This window comes from Epinephelus moara, chromosome 6 (genome assembly GCF_006386435.1).
Source record: "Epinephelus moara isolate mb chromosome 6, YSFRI_EMoa_1.0, whole genome shotgun sequence".
Classification (NCBI taxonomy): Eukaryota; Metazoa; Chordata; class Actinopteri; order Perciformes; family Serranidae; genus Epinephelus; species Epinephelus moara.
Genome location: NC_065511.1, coordinates 43,247,467 through 43,269,828, shown reverse-complemented (window position 1 = coordinate 43,269,828; position 22,362 = coordinate 43,247,467). Strand labels below are relative to the sequence as shown.

General features: G+C 43.5%; 4 protein-coding genes across 6 annotated transcripts in view; 2 read left to right on the top strand and 2 right to left on the bottom strand.

Annotated features, from left to right (window-relative positions):
• Window positions 1-22,362, top strand: part of LOC126391332 (methyltransferase-like protein 27) — a 242,783-nt gene that overhangs the window by 163,853 nt on the left and 56,568 nt on the right. The gene's annotated exons all lie outside the window — the stretch shown is intronic.
• Window positions 305-7,652, bottom strand: eaf1 (ELL associated factor 1). The gene is made up of 6 exons (XM_050046025.1): window positions 7,398-7,652; window positions 5,648-5,742; window positions 5,125-5,261; window positions 4,439-4,611; window positions 4,036-4,254; window positions 305-3,806 (listed from the first exon to the last, which is right to left on the bottom strand). Exons 1-6 carry the CDS (start codon window positions 7,498-7,500, stop codon window positions 3,757-3,759), a joined length of 777 nt encoding a protein of 258 aa, XP_049901982.1. The 5' UTR covers window positions 7,501-7,652; the 3' UTR covers window positions 305-3,756.
• mettl6 (methyltransferase 6, methylcytidine) lies at window positions 7,850-12,620 on the top strand. The gene is made up of 5 exons (XM_050046020.1): window positions 7,850-8,391; window positions 9,986-10,120; window positions 10,259-10,429; window positions 10,676-10,817; window positions 11,712-12,620. The coding sequence occupies exons 1-5, from the start codon at window positions 8,074-8,076 to the stop codon at window positions 11,864-11,866; spliced, it is 921 nt and encodes a 306-aa protein (XP_049901977.1). The 5' UTR covers window positions 7,850-8,073; the 3' UTR covers window positions 11,867-12,620.
• zgc:174945 (uncharacterized protein LOC793867 homolog) lies at window positions 17,196-22,071 on the bottom strand. Its single transcript, XM_050046035.1, has 3 exons — window positions 21,684-22,071; window positions 20,016-20,354; window positions 17,196-17,813 (listed from the first exon to the last, which is right to left on the bottom strand). The coding sequence occupies exons 1-3, from the start codon at window positions 21,751-21,753 to the stop codon at window positions 17,809-17,811; spliced, it is 414 nt and encodes a 137-aa protein (XP_049901992.1). The 5' UTR covers window positions 21,754-22,071; the 3' UTR covers window positions 17,196-17,808.

The following is a 22,362-nucleotide window of genomic DNA, read 5'->3' as shown; positions in this document are numbered from 1 at the left end:
CACAAAGATGGGACGGACAACCCGAGAGCATACTGCCTCTGGCCACGACTGTCGCCGACGCAGAGGAATAAAAATCCCTGAGTACAGAAACCCAGGCTTTAACCATGCGTTTATCGTGGAATTTGCAAAGACGATAGAAAACAAACAATTTAACATATTTTGTGCACCCTGGAATCGATGTGATGTAGACTCAGTATCCACAGCTTCACTGTCCCCTCTGAAATCCCCTTCAAGACAAAGAAATCAGATTTATCAGAACTCTGTAAGAAAAAGACTCGATGCTCACAATGACGAGTGAAAACACTTATTTAAATACATTTTCACACTTTTAATACACTTCAAATTTGTACAAACATTTTCCACATGAACGAAGCACTAAAACAAAAACATGAGAACTAAAGTCCATCTGACGTCTGTTTAACACGTGTCACAGATTTCAGACAGGATGATTCGACCTTTGTGTCTCAGTGGCTGCTTCATTCACCCGTCTCTCTGATGGTTCGTCCTCCGTGTAGACGGACACACAGTGACGTGGTTCTTTGTGTGAAGAAGCAGCAGGATCAATAAAACTGACCTGGTTATATTTAGTACTGTGGTCAGTCAGTAACTGTTTACATCTCTGTCTCTGTTGTGTGAGCTCAGAAATCAAACATGAACCTCGTCTGAGGACACAGCCGTGATATAAAACAACAACACATCTTATACGACAGCAAATCATTTATAACAGCGTTCCCCAAACTGGATCTGACCTGTGACCGAAGGGTTTCATTACAAAATACTTCAAAAACATTTAGGTTTTAAACATGTTCATAAACACTTTCATACTTAAATAAAAGTTTGACAGGAAACGTCTGTAGGTGCAGACACAAGCTGTTAGCCACCAGCTCAGCCACCTCCATGTTGAGAACCGTGTGTAATCAATCCGAGCCAGACTCTGAGCGTTGGACACAGCTCCTCGGACCATTCTGAACCAATGTTTCATCCTTTAATTTTAATTGTTCTGGATGGAAACATAAACGTATGAAGGTGTTGTTAACCTGAAATGAAGTTTTGTAATGAAACTCTTCAGTCGTGTTTTTTTAACGCAAGTCGCTGTGTTGCATTACGAATGAAATACTGTAGCACCAAATGATTTTCATAAACACCAGCAGCTCCTGTAGGTAACAGGAACAATCTTTACGACTCTTACGGACGACACTAACGTCTCAGATAAAATCAAAATGAACACATTAATACACCGACATGACTCTGACACACACACGCGCGTTACGCTGTGAACGTTCCAGCTCTTTGCACACGAGTTCAACTCTTTGGCATTTTCAGAAAATGACACATTCACCTTTCTTTCCGAGCTGAGCTGCTGTAAGGCATGAAATGGTCCTGTTATAGAAGATTTATATGAAACTGGGATCAAAAATAAAATGTTCTCTGTTTGAAACATGAAACAAACGTGAAACAAATAGTGGTCATTAAAATATTAGTAATAATATTAATAACAGGAAACTAAAGTTCTTTGGAGGATTTTTTCCCTTTCTCAGACTTCATCATGAATAATTTGAGTTTCAGGTGTTTTTATTGACCTTTAACTCTGATGAACCGTTTAATGACTGTGGGCGCTTTAATATCGTCAGAACTGTGATACTGTGAGTGGTTTTACTGAGTCAGTGGGATTTATTGTGACGCTGCAAAAGGACGAGAGGGAAGATGATGACGGAGATACCGACACACCGTTTATATTGATTCCTACTGCACTGAAAGCACTTTATGATTGACTCACATAAACAAGTACGTCGCCAACATTTGTCTGAAATTGTGACAGTGAGCTGAAGTTTTTGGAGAAATTCTCCAGGTTGATGTGAGGAATAACTCTGCAGGGGACCAGAGACGTTTTCTAATTCCTCACCCAGTTAATCACACGTCCACAGCTGATACACATCAGGTCTGATTTTGGGTCTTTTCTGCCCCCTAGTGGTTAAAGAAAGAACACAAGCTGCAGCTTTAAACGGCTGAAACTTTGATCCAAACTGTAGATACTGTGTCATGAGGCCCGATGTCAGACTTCTGAATTATATTTCCTATAAGATAATTTAACTGAACTGAACTCAAACTGCCTGAACCTTGAAATGATTACAGAACAGCAAGATGAAATTTAAGTCTCTGTCAGGGCTGCAACAGTATATCCTGACATTAAATTTGATGGTTATCATACTGTGTACGTTTGCTTATGTTGACAGAAAATCTCTACATATTTTTAGTTATTTTTCTAAAAGGGGAGACTTTTTTTACACAAACTTCCATTTAAAAAAAGATCTTCAAGTTTCAAATATAGTAATAAACCGTTTATGGTCGGCAGCCTTTACTATCAAAAGAATCACCTTTGGCCAAAAGAATTTTTTAAAAATCCGCCTGGAACCATACTACATGTTTGTGCCAGCAACACAGCCTCATTAATCTAAATCAGCATTCATTTATATGTTTTAAAACACAGCAGCTTCTCTGCAGAGGCTGTTTATGGTTATTTGGTTCTTAAACTTTGCAGAGTCAGTAGTGAGAGCAAACTAATCTGTCCACTCACGAGGAAATTCTTAATTTTCCTCTGAGACGTTTTCTTTTTAGATTTGGAATCAACAGCCTCACTAAGGAGACTCAAACTTTAGGAAAAGGCACCAGGCTGTAGATGTGTGACACACATAGTTGATGTGATGTTAAACTTTTTTTTAATTCAGTGTATGGGCTACACATTTATACAGCTGGAAAATACAAGACAATAACTGTGATTCATGTCCATATCATTTTTTGTCAAAGCCACAGAGAGCCACTAAAGAGGGGCCAAAGAGCCGCATGTGGCTCCTGAGCTGCAGGCTGCCGACCTCTGGTTTAACCAAAAATAACCCTTCAGTTCTAACTCCTTTAAGGGTCGTTCTGACTGATAATAATAATAATTCTGTGAAACTGTGATATTTTTTGAGACAGTTATCGTACAGTTGCAGCCCTGCTGTCTGTAATGAAAAAACAGTTTAAAGAACGAGACTGACATGATTCTATCTTTCTCTTCTCGTCAACAAATCCCATTAATACACATTCATTCACTTCTATGAGTGAAGGAGATTCACACCTGAAATAATCTGCAAACTGTTTAAAACTCTGACTGAACACTGAGATGAGGAGGGCAGAGCTCACTGAGTGTCTCTGCTCGTCACTGATCTCAACACCTGGTGGATGTGTTTTTACTTTAATGTGTTGCCGCCGCAGAGTCTGCACAGCTTCTCTGTGCAATGCTGCTGTTTTCTGTATTCATAGCAAACCGATAAAAACACCATAACGATGTGGAGAAACTTCCAGAAACCTTCTCTATAAACGAGCAGTGACGTGATGAGAGGATGAGGTGCGACATTTCAAGACTTCCACGTCTGACCATAAAGACAAACCCAACAAAACCAGCTGATGCGAGTAGATAAAACTAGCTGCTCTAAGTACAGAAAATATGATTTGCACTCTAATATAGAATCTTCCAAACCGCTCAAGTAAAAGTTTCTGTTTCTAAAGTCTCGCTATACAAAACAAAATATACATCTAATAAAAATACACTCTGAGAAGCTCTTCCAGGCCGACCAGCCAAAATCAAACCAGAAATAAAACCGAGATACACAGCTGGGGTCAGCTCGCACAGCAAAGGAACAAGTGAACCAGGCAGGAAGGAGGAGGAGGAGTGTGGAGAGAAGGAGGGAGCGAGGGAGGGACTGACCATCGGAGAGCTCAGTCGTCATCGCTGTCGCTGCCCGACTCGCTCAGCTGGAGGTCGTTTCCTGTCAAGACAAACAGGTGAGAACATAGTTTACTGACACTGAGGTGTTATCTGGATGTTGATCTGCAGCCCGAAGACTGACGATGTGTTTTTATTGGAAAAGGAAAAATGCTCATCAAACATTTAACTGATGTTCGTCGTCTCTTCCTGATCCAGGCCGTGACAGCACCGTCAGCAGGATCAGCAGGAGCAACGACTGCATGAGTCTTCACAGAATCAAAGATACTCACGGAGTGTGTTCATCAGCTGGTTGTTGCCCTGCTGCCGGTCGACTCCTCCGTTGGCCATGGGGAGGCGGTTCGGGGAGGTCTGGCTGAGCGGTCGGGGGGCGTCGTGCTCGCCATCGCTGCTGCTGTCGTCACCGCTCCCCGAGGCGCTGGCCGAGTCAGAGGAGCTGCTGCCGCCGCTGCTGCTCATCTGCTCGATCACCTCCACCTCCGCTCGCAGCTCTGAATACACAGAATAAAATGTCTTTATAGAAGTGCTGACTGATACTGTGCATTAATAAACATTTCAACAATGTCTACATCGAGCTTATAAATGCTGAATGTGGGATTAAAGTAAAGTGTTGCCTACAATAATACACTGTGTGTCCATGTGTGATGATGATGATGGTCCTTGGCTCCTCCTTACCTCTCTTGATGTCATCGAGCTGCGGCTCTGGCGAGGGGTTATCTTTAGAGGGAGACGGGGAGGTCTTGACCCCGGCCCCCGGCTTGGTGGGGGCCCGGAACTGAGAGCTGGGCTGATTGGAGCGAACCGACTGCTGCTCGATGCGTGCCTGGATCTTACTGCTGCCCTCCGCCCTGAAACATACGCAGCAATCAGACGGAGCTGCTGTCAGTCCTCTCTGATCGTCTGCAGGTTCTCTCAGTCTCTCTGAGTCCAAACTGCAGGAACATCGTCTCACAGGAGAGTCTAAAAGTTTAATTTAATGATTTTCTGTCCCCCAAAATACACAGATGTTTTTTTGGTGTAGTAATAACCAGTGTCCAGAAGACGGAGCCAAAGATGTCAGTTATGACCTTTGAATACACAGAACTGTAATGTACGGATGATGACACCGAAAACACAGGCAACTAAATGAAAAATTAGAAAAAGTGTGAAATTTTGAAGCTCAATAACAAAACGTCCCTGTGAGAAACGAGACAAAACTTTTCTGCTTCATGTTGCTCAGATAAAAACCTTGTTGCAAACCTGTGAGTATGAAGTTAACACAAATGAATCTGGACAGACGTTCAGCGACCTCTCTGCTGCACTTTCCTCTGATTCATCATCACAATCACGTCTCACACATTCTCCGACCTTTGACCTCTCACCTGGTTTTCTTGACCTGGATGCTGCTGCTCAGCTTCTCCAGTACAAACTCCCCCGTGTCGTGGTTAATGATGAGCACGCAGTCCTTCTGGTACGGCCGCTTGTTTCCTTTGAACACCGTCATGGGAGGCGTGGAGCCCTGGAGGAACGACAGTAACCTGAACATGTAACGTGTGTGTGTCTGTGTGTGTTTGCTTTAACAGACCCTTAAACTGAAATGTTTATCGGTGATTAATCATCTGTGAACATGGAGTTAGTTACCAAAAAGCAATTTTTTGACTTCTTAAAACAAAAACAAAAATCCACATAATCTGCTCGTCATGTTGGATTTTCTGACAGCACACAGTAGCTTATGATTCTCTTCTGCAGCACAAATAAAGAATCTGTGGAATCATTTTCGTGTCTGGTGAATTAATAATCAGGTGAAGATAAAATATTTGACTTCCTGCTCTGCTCTCTTCACAGACAGACTTCACTGCAGCAGGTTAAACCAGAGGAGACAGACAGACAGACGGACGGTCTCACCGGAATGTGAGGTAACGTGATGGTGACTTCGTCTCCTTTCCCGACTTGCAGCTCTCCCTCGCAGCTCGTGTCGATAGATGCTGGTTTGAAGTCATCTGAAAAGGAGGATTGTGGGTAAATGTTCATCAGAAAGAAAAAAATCAGACGTCCCTGCACAGCAGTGTCACGGGGTCAGCTGCTGGTCGAATGCAGGCAGCAGAAATAAAACTTGAGTTGGTGCGATACAGCACAAAGGTTAGTACAGATATTAAGAATCAGATTATTAATTTTCATGCAGTGTAGCAAAGACATCACAAAAGAAATGTGTCATCAGTGTATTAGTGTTGCCTTCATGTGAATCATGGAAGAACCTGTTCACTGCTGGAGGGGAGAGTCTTATTAATGAGGAGAGGGAAAGTCATAACACGAGGAAACTGCTTGTGAAGCAGGAGGAATAAAGACACTCAGTGAAATTAAAGCTAATTTGAATCTGAATGAATTTAGTTTTCTACAGTATTTACAATTTAGATTCACACTGCAGAGCCTCACGTTGGCCTCAGATAACAAATTAAAGAGAGTGTAACAAATAAAGGCTCAGTGTCTCCATAGACTTCTATCACTCTCCTCCTGTAGTGATGTGGATGAAGTTAAACATGGAGTGACATCACTTTTCTTCTTCTGCTTTCAGGCGCCTTTTGAAAGTATTCAAACCTTTGAACTCTGAGCTCATTGGTGGGATTTCTTTCAAAAACATGGGGGAAAGGCAACTTGATAAGAAATGTTCCACAACCGCAAAAAAACAAAATAAATAAATAAATGCAGTTTTTTTTTTTTTAATTGGGGAAAAAAAGCAAAAACTATGTGTCTAATAATAATTATCATTATTATCAAAATGAAAAATCATGTTACAGAATTATTATAGTTTTTAAGCAGTCTTTCGGGGTTATTTTATTGTCCGTTTCTTTTCTTTTTACAAATTTCTTGCAAATGTTTCGGGTCATTTCTTCTTCCATTGCTCGTTACCTTCTTCCCATGTTTTTAAAAGAAGTCCTGACGGGGGGTTAAACACCGATGGGAACATGATCTGAGTGAACACCTACCCCTTAAACTATGACACATTATAATACAACAAACCACTTATCAAATCTGTTAGACAGAAACTTATACAGATGAAGATTTTGCACTGAACATATAAAACTCCGCACACAAAAAACAATACATCTAAAAACAACAACAACATGACTAAAAGACAAACAGGAAACACACACAAAAAACACTCCACAGAATTCTGCAGATTTTCTTTTTAGATCATCGCTGAAAACAATTTAAAAATTTGGTAAAATTAAAAAACAAAACAACATAAAAAAAGTAACCCTCACACTGCAGCCACCCCTCTCCTGAAATAAGTAGAGAACGGTCCCTAAGCAGTAACATACTTTCACCACTTTCTACTCCTTCACATAAGAATCAATTTTGCCAAAACACATATTGATAATAAGTGGTAATATTCCCATTTATCCATGACTTTAGAGTTGTCTCAAAATCAAATTATTCCAAAAGGATGATGTAATGTTGGAGCGGTGGGTGTGACGATACTTTCCTATGCAAATTAATTCATTTGCTGATCCACATAATTGGCTCAGTTATGTAAGAGTCATCCTCCCTGTCCATGTGAGCCCACTGATCCCAGAGCAACAGATCATTTAACACTCCGACGACAAACTTTGTTTTTAACACGTGAAAGATTAAAGGTTTGTTTTTCCACACTCACATCTGATGGTGTGAAATGAAGACTTTGGCCTCTTCTCAAAGCTCTCACCGAGCTTCAGGACGTGTTCCTCTTTGTCCAGCAGCGGGTTGGTGCTCCCGTTCATGGCTCCGTCTGTTGGGAACTGTTAGTAACTCACATGGATGTCAAATAATCCACAGAGCCGAGCGACGTCCTCAAAGTTCAGGGAGACCAGAAGAAGAAACCAACTGTGAGACAAAGTTAGCCGACACAAGCTAGCTGTTAGCAAAACATCCCTTACGTCACTCGGTCACTCCTCTTCCGGTTTGAGTCCGGCTGAAACAAGCTGAGTTAGCGATTCTACTTTTTCCACTAAAATATATAATCAGTTGGCAGATAAATTACACACCGAATTAGAGAATCACGTATGATAATATTCACGCTTTTATCCAGTTCTTAATATGCGTTAATAATAACGGAAAGAAACGGAAACAACCCGTGATGCTCCACGGAAGAATTTAAGTGACGGACAAGATGGACGACTAATGTGGAAAAATGCAACCAGGCGCAGGACTTTTAAAACTTTAAGTTGATTTAAGTCTCGTTTATCATCAAAACTCAAGTTTTAAAGTTTGTTAGTTTTCCCACAAATTACAGATTATTGGAGCAGCTGACAGAAACTGTGACGCAACTAAATCCGAGGTTTTCTAACAGCATCATGGCGCTGTCGACAAATCAAAGTTTCCCGGGTGATATTAAAGTAACACCTCCTGAAGAAGAAGACGTGGTTACAAAAGATGAAATGTCTCCGTGTGTCCTCGGACAGACCAAAGCCTCCGCCCCCAGAGAGTTAACCCCGGAGGAGCGGGACAGACTCGGCGGGGAGCGGACTCTGGTGTCCGACTTCAAACTGATGAAGCTGGAGAAAGAAGCGCAGAAGAACTGGGACCTGTTTTATAAAAGAAACACGACGAACTTCTTCAAGGACAGACACTGGACCACCAGAGAGTTTGAAGAGCTCAAGACATGCAGAGAGGTGAGGGGGACAGAGACAGACAGGACACCAGGCAGAAGACACACATAGGGAACCAGGCAGGAGACAGACAGGGCACCAGGCAGGAGACAGACAGGGCACCAGGCAGGAGACAGACAGGACACCAGGCAGAAGACACACACAGGGAACCAGGCAGGAGACAGACAGGACACCAGGCAGGAGACACACACAGGGAACCAGGCAGGAGACAGACAGGACACCAGTCAGGAGACAGACAGGACACCAGGCAGGAGACAGACAGGACACCAGGCAGGAGACAGACAGGACACCAGGCAGGAGACAGACAGGACACCAGGCAGGAGACAGACAGGACACCAGGCAGGAGACAGACAGGACACCAGGCAGGAGACAGACAGGACACCAGGCAGGAGACAGACAGGACACCAGGCAGGAGACAGACAGGACACCAGGCAGGAGACAGACAGGACACCAGGCAGGAGACAGACAGGACACCAGGCAGGAGACAGACAGGACACCAGGCAGGAGACAGACAGGACACCAGGCAGGAGACAGACAGGACACCAGGCAGGAGACAGACAGGACACCAGGCAGGAGACAGACAGGACACCAGGCAGGAGACAGACAGGACACCAGGCAGGAGACAGACAGGACACCAGGCAGGAGACAGACAGGACACCAGGCAGGAGACAGACAGGACACCAGGCAGGAGACAGACAGGACACCAGGCAGGAGACAGACAGGACACCAGGCAGGAGACAGACAGGACACCAGGCAGGAGACAGACAGGACACCAGGCAGGAGACAGACAGGACACCAGGCAGGAGACAGACAGGACACCAGGCAGGAGACAGACAGGACACCAGGCAGGAGACAGACAGGACACCAGGCAGGAGACAGACAGGACACCAGGCAGGAGACAGACAGGACACCAGGCAGGAGACAGACAGGACACCAGGCAGGAGACAGACAGGACACCAGGCAGGAGACAGACAGGACACCAGGCAGGAGACAGACAGGACACCAGGCAGGAGACAGACAGGACACCAGGCAGGAGACAGACAGGACACCAGGCAGGAGACAGACAGGACACCAGGCAGGAGACAGACAGGACACTAGGCAGGAGACAGACAGGACACCAGGCAGGAGACAGACAGGACACCAGGCAGGAGACAGACAGGACACTAGGCAGGAGAGACAGAACACCAGTCAGGAGACAGACAGGACACCAGGCAGGAGACAGACAGGACACCAGGCAGGAGACACACACAGGGAACCAGGCAGGAGACAGGCAGGAGACAGACAGGACACCAGGCAGGAGACAGACAGGACACCAGGCAGGAGACAGACAGGAGGACACCAGGCAGGAGACAGACAGGACACCAGGCAGGAGACAGACAGGACAACAGGCAGGAGACAGACAGGACACCAGGCAGGAGACAGACAGGACACCAGGCAGGAGACAGACAGGACAGTACATTTACAGTAGAAGACCTTGTTGGGTCGTCGTTATTATGTTCTCTATTGATGAGAAAAAGACGGGGGAGCGTGTGCGTCATTCATAATGTCTGTCTCTGTCTCTGTCTCTGTCTCTGTCTCTGTCCTGCCTGGTTTGCAGTTTGAGTCTCAGAAGCTGGTGCTGCTGGAGGCCGGCTGCGGTGTCGGAAACTGCATCTTCCCTCTGCTGCAGGACGACCTCAACATCTTTGTTTACGCCTGTGACTTCTCACCACGAGCTGTTGAGTTTGTCAAAGTAAGAAATCTCTATCAATATATAACCTGTGTGTCGTCGTCTTCTGTTTTAATACTGTAGGCCAGTAGTTCCAAACTGGTCCAATCACACAACAACGATATGACAAATAAACTCTCTCTGTTTGCCTTCTGTCGACAGCAAAACCCTCTGTACTGCCCTGAGCGCTGCTGTGCCTTCCAGTGTGACCTCACTAAAGACGACCTGAGGGAAAATGTGGCCGAAGGCAGCGTGGACGTCGTCACTCTCATCTTTGTGCTGTCGGCCATCCACCCCGACAAGATGAAGCTGGCGTTGCAGAACATCAGCAGGGTGAGAGCACAGACTCAGTGATGACTTCCTGTGGGATGTTGGGAGTTCTCTTCTCCCTAAAATACACAATCATATACATAAATGCCTAACATACACACAGTCTAGTGTGTGTACAGAGAAATGGTCCAAAAATAGATTTAAAGGTGATTTTTCTAACGTGGCTGCGAGACGTGCTGCATGTGTTTGTGGCAGCTCTAACACAAGCAGGTTCAAACAGTGTAAATGTAACATACATGTGGCTTTAAGGTGCTGAAGCCCGGAGGCATCGTCCTGTTCAGGGACTACGGCCTGCACGACCACGCCATGCTGCGATTTAAAGCCGGCAGCAAGCTGGGGGAGAACTTCTACGTCCGCCAAGACGGAACCAGGTCCTACTTCTTCTCTAAAGGTCAGAACAAGACTTCAGGAATGTCACTCTCATGTTTGTTGTGTCATCGAGGCTCATAGATAGATCGATAGATTGATAGATTGATAGATAGATAGATCGATAGATAGATAGATAGATAGATAGATAGATTTAAGTACTAATACTTGGCTGCTTAATAACAAGCTTACAACTTCCAGTAAGCTAGTTTTCACTTGTTTTAGGAGCTAATATTTTTCATGTCTATATCTGTGTCTGCATCAGTGATGCTGGTGTATGAAAATAGTCTAGAGAGCTATCCACAAGTTCCTGCTGTAACTCTGTGCGCTAGTATTAGTCCATCCTCTCTGTCCCACCTGTCCCAGTCTCTCCACCGGCTGCCTGTAAGGTTCAGAGTTGACTTTAAGGTTCTCCTGTTTAATGGTCTGACCCCATCCTACATCTCAGACCTTCTAACCCCCTATGCTACATCCAGGTCCCTCAGGTCAGCTGACCTGAGGGACCTGGATGTCCCACACTTCAGACTTAAGCTCAGGGCTGATCGAGCCTTTGCTGTGTCTGCCCCCAAACTGTGGATCGGCCTCCCCCTCCCAGTAAGATCTGCCCCCTCCACTGACTCGTTTAAATCCAGGCTCAAAACCTACTTTTATTCATTAGTCCCCCTGACACGTGCCTGTGTGTGTGTTGTGTCTCTAACTGTGTGAGCTGTGTACCTGACAGTTCTGTTGCCTCTCGTGTGTGTTTTTAGCATTTCATTCCTTCTGTGCAGCACTTTGTTTTTAAATGTGCCTTATAATAAATTTGAGTTGTGTGAAGGCTCTGATCGTGTTTCTGGACCTTTCATGACACATTTCAACGTTCCTTCATCATCGTTTCCTTCTTCCAAAGTCTCATTCTGCTCCTTCCGTCTGCTTCCAGAGTTCCTGGATGAGCTGTGTGTGGACGCCGGCCTCCAATCTGTTTCTAACGACTACGTCCTGAGGGAGACGGTCAACAAAAAGGAGGGGCTTTGTGTTCCCAGAGTGTTCCTGCAGAGCAAATTCACCAAACCCAGCCAGTCACAGAGCTCCTGATGTCACTCAGCCTCATACATCTACAAACAGGTGGACAAATGTAAGATTAAAATGTCTGGTTGACTTTGGATGACCAACAAAAAATAATATTCCTTGAAAAGGAAGTGTGTGGCCTCCACACACACACACTTTAAAATCCTCCAGACTGTTTGGGAGACACGGGAGGTTCAGGGAGATGAAGAACTCCTCCGACGACTAATCAACTGCTGTCTTTTGTTCCTTCACCAGCAGATGGCGACAGTGTTTGAACTGAGACTCTTGCAGGTGGGAATATGTGGAACTGTGTGAACACTGAAGCACAAACTGTTGTGCAGTGACATTAGCTGGACACAGAGCGAATCTCAGTGAACAGTATTTATCGGTTCAGATCAGATTAAGTTTCATTTCACAGCCGTCGTCACTCTGATCGGCCTGTCGCGTCACCTGGAGACGTTTCTCTGTCAGCCTTTAAACTTCTCCTGTTTTGATGCCTCCTCTATAATTTACTGCGTCCCTTATTTATGTGATCTTTTTAATGAGGTGAGTACTTTTCAATTTTTATATGAATATTAATGTTTTTCATTATTTTTACCTGCCTGTGTTTAAAAAAAACATTCAGCTACATTATGTCATTTCACACTCTGTCTAAAACATGCTCACAGTGTTACATCCTGATCGTGGTCCTATTTAAAATCAGTTCTGCTGTGAACCTCAGAGGCAGATATTTATCATGCATCAACATCGTGACCTTTTCAAAATAAACTTATGAAAACTTTTGGTGGATTCCAGGTGTCTTAACATCATCAGCGATTGTCAGATCCGACCTCCTGCTGCTCCTCCTCTCTGATAAACATAAATATGAAACAGAAATCACAGATGCACTGCGCTCACGTGTGCGCGCTTGCGGGCGAGACCAGCAAAAGCACATGAACATACATGAACGCGGTGCCCACGTCTCACAGTCTCGCGCAAGTGCACACACGTGAGTGCGGTGCACAGAGAGGCAGTCAGAGCTACAGGCTACAATGAGGCTAAAAACAGAGTTCAAATGACGCTTTTCCAAACAACTTTTTATGTCGGGGCTTCAGGACACTTGGATCACTACGGACGAGCAGTATGGAGATATTTTGTGGTTTCAATTATGTGTTTTTGGACGTTTGAATCTGGGGCGCCGTCAGCCTGCATTAGGTGGAGTTGTGTTGCTACCTCCTCTCCCCTTGGATCTCTGCAAGTGATGTGAGGACTCTAAAACTTCACCTGAGCCTCCCTCGGCATATGGGTGAGTAGATAATGGCTGAATTTTCATTTTTGGGTGCACTATCCCTTTGAGAGACCAATGAAACAATCTGTTAATGAGTCATCTTCTCTGGTTTGACATTAGCTGAGTCGTCCAGAAGAGGGCGCTGTTGGCTTTTAGGAAATGCACAGATTGTCCATATTTTGACCCAAATGTTGTCAGGCGGCCGTCTGTGACTCATGATGGGGACATTTAATCCCATAACAGCCTGTCAGATACACTCAGAATCAGAATAAGGTTTATTGAGAGGCAGCGTTTCAGTTACAAGGAATCTGCGTCTGGTGTTTTTGGTGCTCAGAATAAATTTATAAAGGGGAAATAAAAAATAAAATGCTGCAAAAGTCAAGAACATAGATACTGAATGAAAAATTACTTTACAAATGTGAAGATACTTAAAGAATTACCGAAACAAATATGTACAGTACTACAATATAAAACTTGTTTTAGACTGAGAGAGCTGTTGGGTTTGGCGCAGGATGTGCAAAAATAATCATCAGGGAATGTGTAAATGTTCACTGTATAACTAGAGAATATTTGCACTGTACAGGGATCATAGTCGACTCCACTTTATGTATCATCTTCACTGTACAGATGCTTTTATATTTTGATAATGTATTTTGTAACGCTGTTTTTCTCAGATGACACATTTGAATCCATTATATCAAACCTCCTGCCTTAATGTTGTGATATACAGTTTGTGTGTGTGTGTAGGACTCATGGGTCCAAATATCAGGGCTGAACGTTCGTTACATTTTCTCACTTGATCCTGGAGTGACGATGAATTCAAATGTGAAAGAGTGGAGGAAACATTAGACAGATTCAGTTATTTCCTTTAATGTTAACCAGTAAGTTACTAGCTACTACTACTAGCTTTGTTACTTCCTGTGTCTCTGTCATAAGTCTTTGTTTGTACAGGTGTAATGGTACATTTCATAATGATGGAAGATACTTCAGTGGATATAAGACTTTCAAAATGTCCGTGAGTGTACGTTAAAGAAAATGTAAATGTTGCCACAAGGATTGAACAGCAGAGTCACATGGGAAGCAAAACAAGAATATAAGACTGATTTCAGCTTCTGTCCTGAGCAGAAAGACATCAGGGTTTCTATGATGTGTAAATGTTGTTACAGACCACTGTGGTGTGAACCAGTTGATGCTCTGTGACAAGTATCAACATGCTGTGAGCTTCCTGTTCATGAGTCTGTCACCCACTGTTTAAACCTCCGGGCTGATCTTTCAGCAGAAAAGTACAAATGGAAAAAAAAGGTGTGAAAATATGTCACAGAGTGAAAAACAGTTGAAAGATGGGGTGTGTGATAGGGTCCTAAAATAATATCACAATATTTCAGGGTATTTTAGTGATAATGATGTTCTTGATGATGTGACAAATTAGTAAGAAGATAGAATTACAACAGAATCAGTGATCTACTGTAGTTTCACAGTTTGCTTCAGATATTCAGTAAAACTAAATAAATTTCTTTAGTTTGTGAACAACAACAGAAATCAAATCTACCACTAATTACACATTTAAACAAAGTGTCCCCTGGGATCTATATATATATATATATATATATATATATATAAATCATCTCTAACCATCAGGCTGTAAACTGTGACAGGCTGTTATGATACAGTCACATATATGGAGTTTATTCACGTAGGTTTCCATCAGCAAAGGTTTGTGACAGAATCAGAGAGGAGAGGGAGAGACGCTGTGCTGCTGCCAGAGGAGCCGCTGAATGAGTTCCCTCTGAGCGCTAAGAGAAGGAAAACATTCAGGACGCCACACTTTATTCCACACTACTGAAGCTGCTCCTCTTTTTGGAACCACCAAGGAGTCGGGAATAATTTCACTTTCAGCCTTGCTTGTTGTTGCCGTGGGTAACACTCTGCAGCTGATGGGCTGGCAGTGGTGACCACGTCAGGATTACTTTCCTTCCCTCCTGAGACGACATGCTGATGTCTGGTCTCAGAGTTGTGGACAGTGTTTCCTCGGGGAACTGAAGTTTTCCTCTCAGATCAGCCCTCATGTCTCGTCTCTGGGTGGACTGAGCAGATTTTCTTTTGCTTCGCCTTGGACAACAGGCTTCTGACCCTCTTTTAGAGGCTGATGGAACTCCACAGTGTCTTTGTTATAGCTGGGTGTTTCTTTAGTATTACCTGCTCCAAGATGTTGTCGTGTTGTTGTGAGTACCTTGTCATGGCGCCACCTGTATCTCCCCTGGGTCAGAGCTGCTTTGCACCCTGATAGGATGTGCACCACGGTTCCTTTCGCTCCACACAACCCACCCTCATTCCCCACCTGTGCAAGGTGACCGAGGTTGGGAGGGATATATTCAGTCTGTTTTCTTTATTGTATAAACACCTGAAAAATTAATATCTGAACTGAATGTTGAGCCGATCCATCCAGTAAACGTTGAGGTATTTCACTGACTCTGGAGGAAACTAAGACAAAACGGATGATTCTGATCTCCCTACATGTAAAACAGTAAACTCTTCTCAGGCCAGGGTCAAAGAGACAAAGTGTTCATCAAACAGAATCCTGTAGTTTAAATTTTAATTTCAATTCTGTGCTCAGTTTTCCATTTACACAGTATAACTCCCTTCTGACAGTGACACATGAATTTGTGCTGTGATCTGAGCGTGCTGGTTTATCTTTGAACGCAGTTTTGAAAGTGTACACTCTAACCGAAGCAGTTTCCTGTCCTGTGGTTTGGCTCGAACAGCCCTCCACCAGTGTGAGGAGAAACAAGTGCATGTTGAAATGGAATCACATCTGCAGGGTTATTCTTCATGAGCATGAGACAGCAGGTCAGTCTCAGTTACTGAGGCTTCTCAGCAGTGCAGCCGCTGATGTGTTTAAGGAGATTAAATGATTTGTACAAAGAATAAAAACCAACTGAACGATCACGTAATAAAACTAAACACTGATCGTCACCTGTGTTAAAGGTGATTTGACAGTTCAGACTCAGGCTGAATTAAATCATGTGGTGTACACTGTAGACTCATTCTTGAACAAATGTGGCTTTGTGTTCTCTAGTTGGGGTTTTTCGACCCTCGGTAGTGAAGAGGAAACTGAACGAGGGCAGACTGCTCAGGGTGAGAACAAGCTGCAGCTTTGGTACTGTTTTTTTCGGGTGATAGTTGCGATGGCTTTTCACACCTTGAGTCAGCACGTACTTGAAGGTTTTGTTTGTTCCACTGAATCGTTGCAGACGTTCTCGCCTCACTGACAGAGTCTAAGTTCCTCAGTTTGACATGTGTGCAGGGCTTTGTTCTCTGAAACACACAGTCCACTTCTATTGAACTGTATTTCCAAATTGCATGACATTATTTTGACTTTGGGCAAAGAACCAAATGATTTTGGCAATCCTGTCTGCGTCCTGATGTAAACTAAAGAGCAGTGTGTCAGATTTAGTGGTGTTGAGCGGTGAGGACTGCCGATTACAACCAGCTGAAACCTCTCCTGGTTAGAATTCCTTCCTTCGCTGTTCAGGAGGTTTTAACCAGGAGCTGAATTATCCACAGAGGTCTCTTTCTCTCAGAAACAAACAGACCAGCTGATTTGAATTGGTAAAATACTGAATAAAGCAGTCTCACATAATAGTGTTTATCCAACGCTGTTTGTTGTAGGTGGGCAACAAATGTCTCTATCTAGAGTCAGTGTTTGGTTTGTCCGTTCTGGGCTACTGTAGAAACATGGCAGTGCAACATGTTGATCTCTGTAGACGAGGACCTGCTCCCTGTGTAGATATAAACGTCTCATTCTGAGGGAACGAAAACACGACAATTCTTATATTCAGGTGATTATACACTAAAGAAAACATACTTATTATATTATACACTATTTCTGCTGAGTCACATCCACACTGGAGCTTTAAGACTGGGCAATATGGTTAAAATCTTTTATGATAGTTTTGGAAAATCAATTGAGAGTTTATTAATGGAAACATGAACACATGAGGTCTGTTTTTGGTTTATACAGCAAATAAGATTTATAACAGAGCAAAGTACTTCATTGTATTCATGCAAAATCGTACAAAAATTCCAAATTTATTGCACAATACAACCTTTTATTTATATGGCAAAATGCTGGCGGTTGACAAATTTACATTGTTTCACAACATATAGTACAAATCACGTCTAATGACGTCATGATATCCAAATTCATTCCTGTTCTGATCTGCTGATAGCCCACACCTTTGGACATAATTAGATACGGTGTAACAGTGACAAACTTTCTGCTTTTAAAATTCAGGATGCCTCTGTTACCTCTGTGAAATCATTTCTGGACCAGATGTTTCTCCTGTCTTAATAGAAACGTTTGTATTCAGCAGATTACACAGTCAATAGTCATGTTAAATGAATTAACAATGCTGTTTGGGTTTTTATATGCTGAAGGAAAACGTCATTTACTTCTACCTAAGTAACATGAGCTGTCTGACTAACGTCTTAAAGCAGTGGACAGAGTCAGGTAGTGGATCTTTAATCTGCTGAGCAAAGGCCACTAAAGCAGTTACAATAGAGGATAAAACAAACAAAAAGACTTTGTGGAATTTCTTCCATTTACTTAAAATAAAATAAAGATGCTTTTGTAAAATTCAGCCTGGTGCAGCTCAGCCTGTTGGACGACTTTAATCCTTTGTGAGTCAACTCAGTGCGCTGATCAACCTGCAAGAGAACAGAGCAGAACAAAGCGTCAGTGTGCGTCTGCAATATAAAATGACCTCTTTCCCTTCCACAGTATCCAATCAAAGCTCCAGTGTGTTGGATTCAGGGGGATATATCTGGAAGAAATGTAATTTAATATAATGAGTATGTTTTCTTTAGTGAACAATCACCTGAAAATAAGAATTGTGTCTTTGTTACTTTAGAATGAGCTGTGTATATCAAGGCGCAGGTCCTCGTCTATGGAGATTGCCATGTTGTACCGCCATGTTTCTACAGTAGCCCAGAATGGACAAACCAAACACTTGGTGCTTCACAAAGTCAATGAAGGATCCTTAAAGCAGGCTACATCATTGAATCCTGCCAAAGGACTGTTTGAACGTCAAGGATCCTTTGAATTCTACCGAGGACAGAGTCCTTCCTTAAGAGCATTCACAAGGATTCATGTGTGAACCTCAGCAGGTGAGAAGTACCCACAATTTTTTACGCACAAGGCGGGGCCTCTACAGTGATGCTAACCTGGGCACCCAGAAGCCTGTTCAAATTTGTGTTTAGTAGGAAGGAGTCTTGCCTCTGTAGGAACCGACCAAGATAACATCCTTGGCTTTGAGAAGCATAAACTGGTCCTAGATCTTCGTTAAGTTGTCTGGACCTCTGGATCAGAAAAGAAGGTGCTGGGCTAACGGCCTGTCTGCGACGTGCCAGCAGCACTGAAGACGCACTGATTTGTGGCGTGAAACTGTTTTATTCAGTGTTTTTGCTGGTTTAAATCAGCTGGTCTGTTTATTTTGCAGAGGAAGAGACCTCTGTGGATAATTCAGCTCCTGGTAAAAACCTCCTGAATAATGAACACTGGAGGAATTCTAACCAGGAGAAGTTTCAGGTGGTTGTAGTCTGCAGTCCTCACCGCTAGACACCACGAAATCTCCCTAAATCTGACACACTGGACCTTTAAGAAACAGACAAACTAAATTCTGCAGAGAAAGTAAGAAGGATTCATCCTCAGGGGAACATGAATCTTTGTGCTAGCTTTCTGTCTTGGCATTCAACAGTTGTTAGATATTTTAGACTGTACCAAAGTGGTGGACAGCTGTAACATGGAAACACTGGCTCGATAGCAGTGTATTTTACTGTTGCCCTGTTTCTGATGAACTGAAAGATACACGTCAGCCATAACATTAAAACCACAGACAGGTGAAGTAAACAATAGTGATCATCTTGTTACTGCACAGTGTTCTGCTGGGAAACCTTTGGGTCCTGGCATTCACATGGATGCCACTTGTAGTGTATGTGTAATATTCTAACATCTAAATCACTGATATCAAGTTCCAGTTCCTTTTATTTTGAAAGTCAGTGCCACCAGTGTAACCTTTGACCCCATGGTCACATTGGTCACCAACGTGGAGGACTCCAGCCATGAAACTTTGCAGCCCGAGGATGAGGTGGCAGCCTACATGGAGTTCGGATCCTTTGGAGGTTTGATGGTGGTGGAAGGAGCATGCTAACATGTTTCCTAACCTGGCAGTGATTGAATGTTTTCACCATCCAGTCAAAGAGACGTCCAATTCAAGAACAGAGAACCAGCTTCATGTGAGGGACTGGAGCCTGGGGGGGTTTGATCAGGAGTGTGGGTCGGGTTGCTGGACTTTTATGAACGGGTATGGTTTTGACGTAACGGGTCGGTTCTGGTACTGAGCTTTATGGGTATGGGCGGGTGAGGGTTTCAAAAACGGACCCATGCAGGACTCTTCAGGTCTCTTCGGATCAGACTTGGCTCTGACTTGTTGAGACATGGGAACAGGATCTCTGGGGGTGTCCTGCGAGGCTGCTATTGGGGCGTTGGCAGCAGATCCTTTCAGCCCTGTAGGCTGTGATGTGGGGTACCGGCGCGTCCCACAGATGCTCGGTCAGATTGGGAACAGGGGAATCTGGAGGCCAGGTCGACACCTTGAGCTCTATATTGTGTTCCTCAGGTCATTACTGAGCAGTATTTACGGTGTGTCATTGCACATTGTCCTGCCATCATGGAGTGCCTTTACCATGAGGAGGTGTTACTTGGTCTGTCGCGGCCTAAGGAGACGATCAGTAGTGCTCACTTCACCTGTCAGTGGTTTTAATGTTGTGACTGATTGGTGTGGTCTACTTTAAGGAAGTTCAACGTCACAACAAGAAGAGTTAATGTAATTTTCTTCATCATGAAAATACCTATGACAGTGATCCAGATGTAATGTCCCGCCACCGTCTCTGACTCTTTATCACATTCAGCCGTGCATTGAAATTGTCCGGCGTCCTCTGGTGTCAGGTTGAGTATCTCCGTCACGACCTGTCTATGTCTCATGTTGTCATCAGAGATGGTGGTCTCGTTTACTGTGGTGAGGTACCTGCGCGGGTCAGTCAGCTCAACACTTTGCTTCGTGATATGATACCACGCAACATGCAGCAGGCTGCAGAGCTCGACGTAATAATGAGCGTTGCAGGTTAGTTTGATTGATGAGCCGCTGGGAGACGTGATGGTTTGCGACAAGTAACGGACCTCTACAGGAGCTAGAGCACAAAGGAAACAAGAAAATGGAGAAGCCAAAACAGTTACAAAGCAGGTTTCACCCTCTTTTATTCTTATAACTTAATTTATCTTTAAGATATAATCTGCAGGATTTGACAAACAAACAACGTATATGGACTCACACAGCGGTGATCACTCTGTCATCACTGATGACCCACTCTCTGTGTGCCCGTCTTAATTTTGCTGACAAAAACTATAACGAAAATTTTTCATCAACAACCTTTTTTTTTCTCCACTCAGTCCGGACTGGAGAAGGTTTGTGGGTTGATGGTGTTTGACAGGCAGGTAGGAGGCTCACTTATCTGTGAGTGTAGCTGTGCTGTAAGTAAACAGTCTGAACTCAGATCAGTTTTCTCTGACAGAGATGAAAGTTTAGTTTGAATCACCAACTCTGTGAGAGGACACCAGTTTAAACCTCCAGACTAACATGTTGCACATGAAGAAACAAGTTATGTTTCTGCTTCTTAACAGTCACATGGATAAGTCAGAGTTTACAATGAACCTGGGGACAAATCCTAGTTGGCTCACATTAGTTATTTGTTGAGAGCATAAATAGAGAGATGTTGAGCTTTTCAGATGATGATCAGTAAGTGTGTGCTCGTAAATCAGCCCTTAAACCTGTCACACACTGCTGGAGACATGACACACACATTATTTTATACAACCTGACACCTTGAGTCTGATTTATGATCCATGAATCAGCCTCACTGGATTAGTTTAAAGAGAAAAACATAGAAAACATCAGGACTAAAAGTTGACAAAATTTTTTTGAATTTTCATCGACTTAAACTATGAAGGATAAAAATGACTAAAATGTGATTTTTGTCTCAAGACTAAGACTAAATCCAAAATAGCTGCCAAAACTAACACTGGTGTTATAGTGTATTTATCTTTTCTTTTTTTCTTCCTATTTTCTGTGTCCAGGCTTTATAAAAAATTAGCGACCAGTTAACAGACCGTGAGCATCCAAGAGACGCAGCGTGTAATGTCAGACCAGAGTGACAGAGTAAAACCATGTACCATCTGGTACAAAATGTGCGAATGCTAAAAGCGAATCAAGAAAACTATAGAAGATATTACACACATTAAGGGATTTTCTATCATTCCAAAAACTTGTTAGTCACAATATAATCAAACTCTATACATTTCTAAATACTCATAACTCCACACTTACTTTCTAACAGACAACACATGATTTTAACAAGTACGTGTTCACATGAAGCTATCACGTATTTATTCGGCTGACATGCAGCATGTTGTATCAAGAAGGCAGTGTGATAAAGCTCATGTGTAAAAAGTGACTGACTGACCTTTGTCCTGAGCAGACGACACAAACAAAGTCACCAGCAGCAGCACCGCAGGTCCAGGTAGCCACATCATGCTCCAACACGCACACTTAGGTGGAAGGTCACGCTAAAGATGAACACGAGGACCACAGCTCGACTTAAAATGGCAGAGGCAAGGTGAAAGTGTCCTCACTCTCACTCAGTGATTTCACTCTGAGCTGCACGAGCTGCACTGTGTGAGCGTGTGTGCTGATGTGTGGGTGGAGATGCATCTCTGAGCTCAGCAGTGTTTCCATTCTCTCTGACCACCACAGACAACTCTGTGATCTTTTATAGCTTTTCTTTTCATTCAGGTTTTTGCACTGCATCATATCATTTTTATGTCACTTTGAATGCAGCGTTCTGTTTCACTGATCGGTCTATAACAAATCAAGCCGTTATCACCCGTCACAGGCAGCCTGCTCTCACTATGAAAGCATCAAATACCAGCATGTGGGCAGTGACTTCCAGCGTCAGACACCAACAAAAAAAAGCCATCTTTTCACGTTGGCGTGATACACAGCTGATTGTGAGACCAGGACTCGGAGACGCAGTCCTATACGCCTCTCTGAGCTTCTAGTTCAGTTACCCAGCCATAGTTTTCATAGAAAACGGTGTCTGTCCCCCGACCACCTAAATTATTTAAATCTTAAATCTAAAATTA

Bases quoted from the DNA above. Each gene is read 5' to 3' on its own strand.
- eaf1 (XM_050046025.1), bottom strand. From the start codon at position 7,500: ATGAACGGGAGCACCAACCCGCTGCTGGACAAAGAGGAACACGTCCTG. The intron at 5,262-5,647 runs GTGAGACCGTCC...TCGTTCCTCCAG, and splicing joins TCACGTTACCTCACATTCCG to GGCTCCACGCCTCCCATGAC. The intron at 4,612-5,124 runs GTGAGAGGTCAA...CGTATGTTTCAG, and splicing joins ATCCAGGTCAAGAAAACCAG to GGCGGAGGGCAGCAGTAAGA.
- mettl6 (XM_050046020.1), top strand. From the start codon at position 8,074: ATGGCGCTGTCGACAAATCAAAGTTTCCCGGGTGATATTAAAGTAACA. The intron at 8,392-9,985 runs GTGAGGGGGACA...CCTGGTTTGCAG, and splicing joins AGCTCAAGACATGCAGAGAG to TTTGAGTCTCAGAAGCTGGT. The intron at 10,121-10,258 runs GTAAGAAATCTC...TTCTGTCGACAG, and splicing joins GAGCTGTTGAGTTTGTCAAA to CAAAACCCTCTGTACTGCCC.
- zgc:174945 (XM_050046035.1), bottom strand. From the start codon at position 21,753: ATGATGTGGCTACCTGGACCTGCGGTGCTGCTGCTGGTGACTTTGTTT. The intron at 20,355-21,683 runs GTCAGTCAGTCA...TTTGTGCTCTAG, and splicing joins GTCGTCTGCTCAGGACAAAG to CTCCTGTAGAGGTCCGTTAC.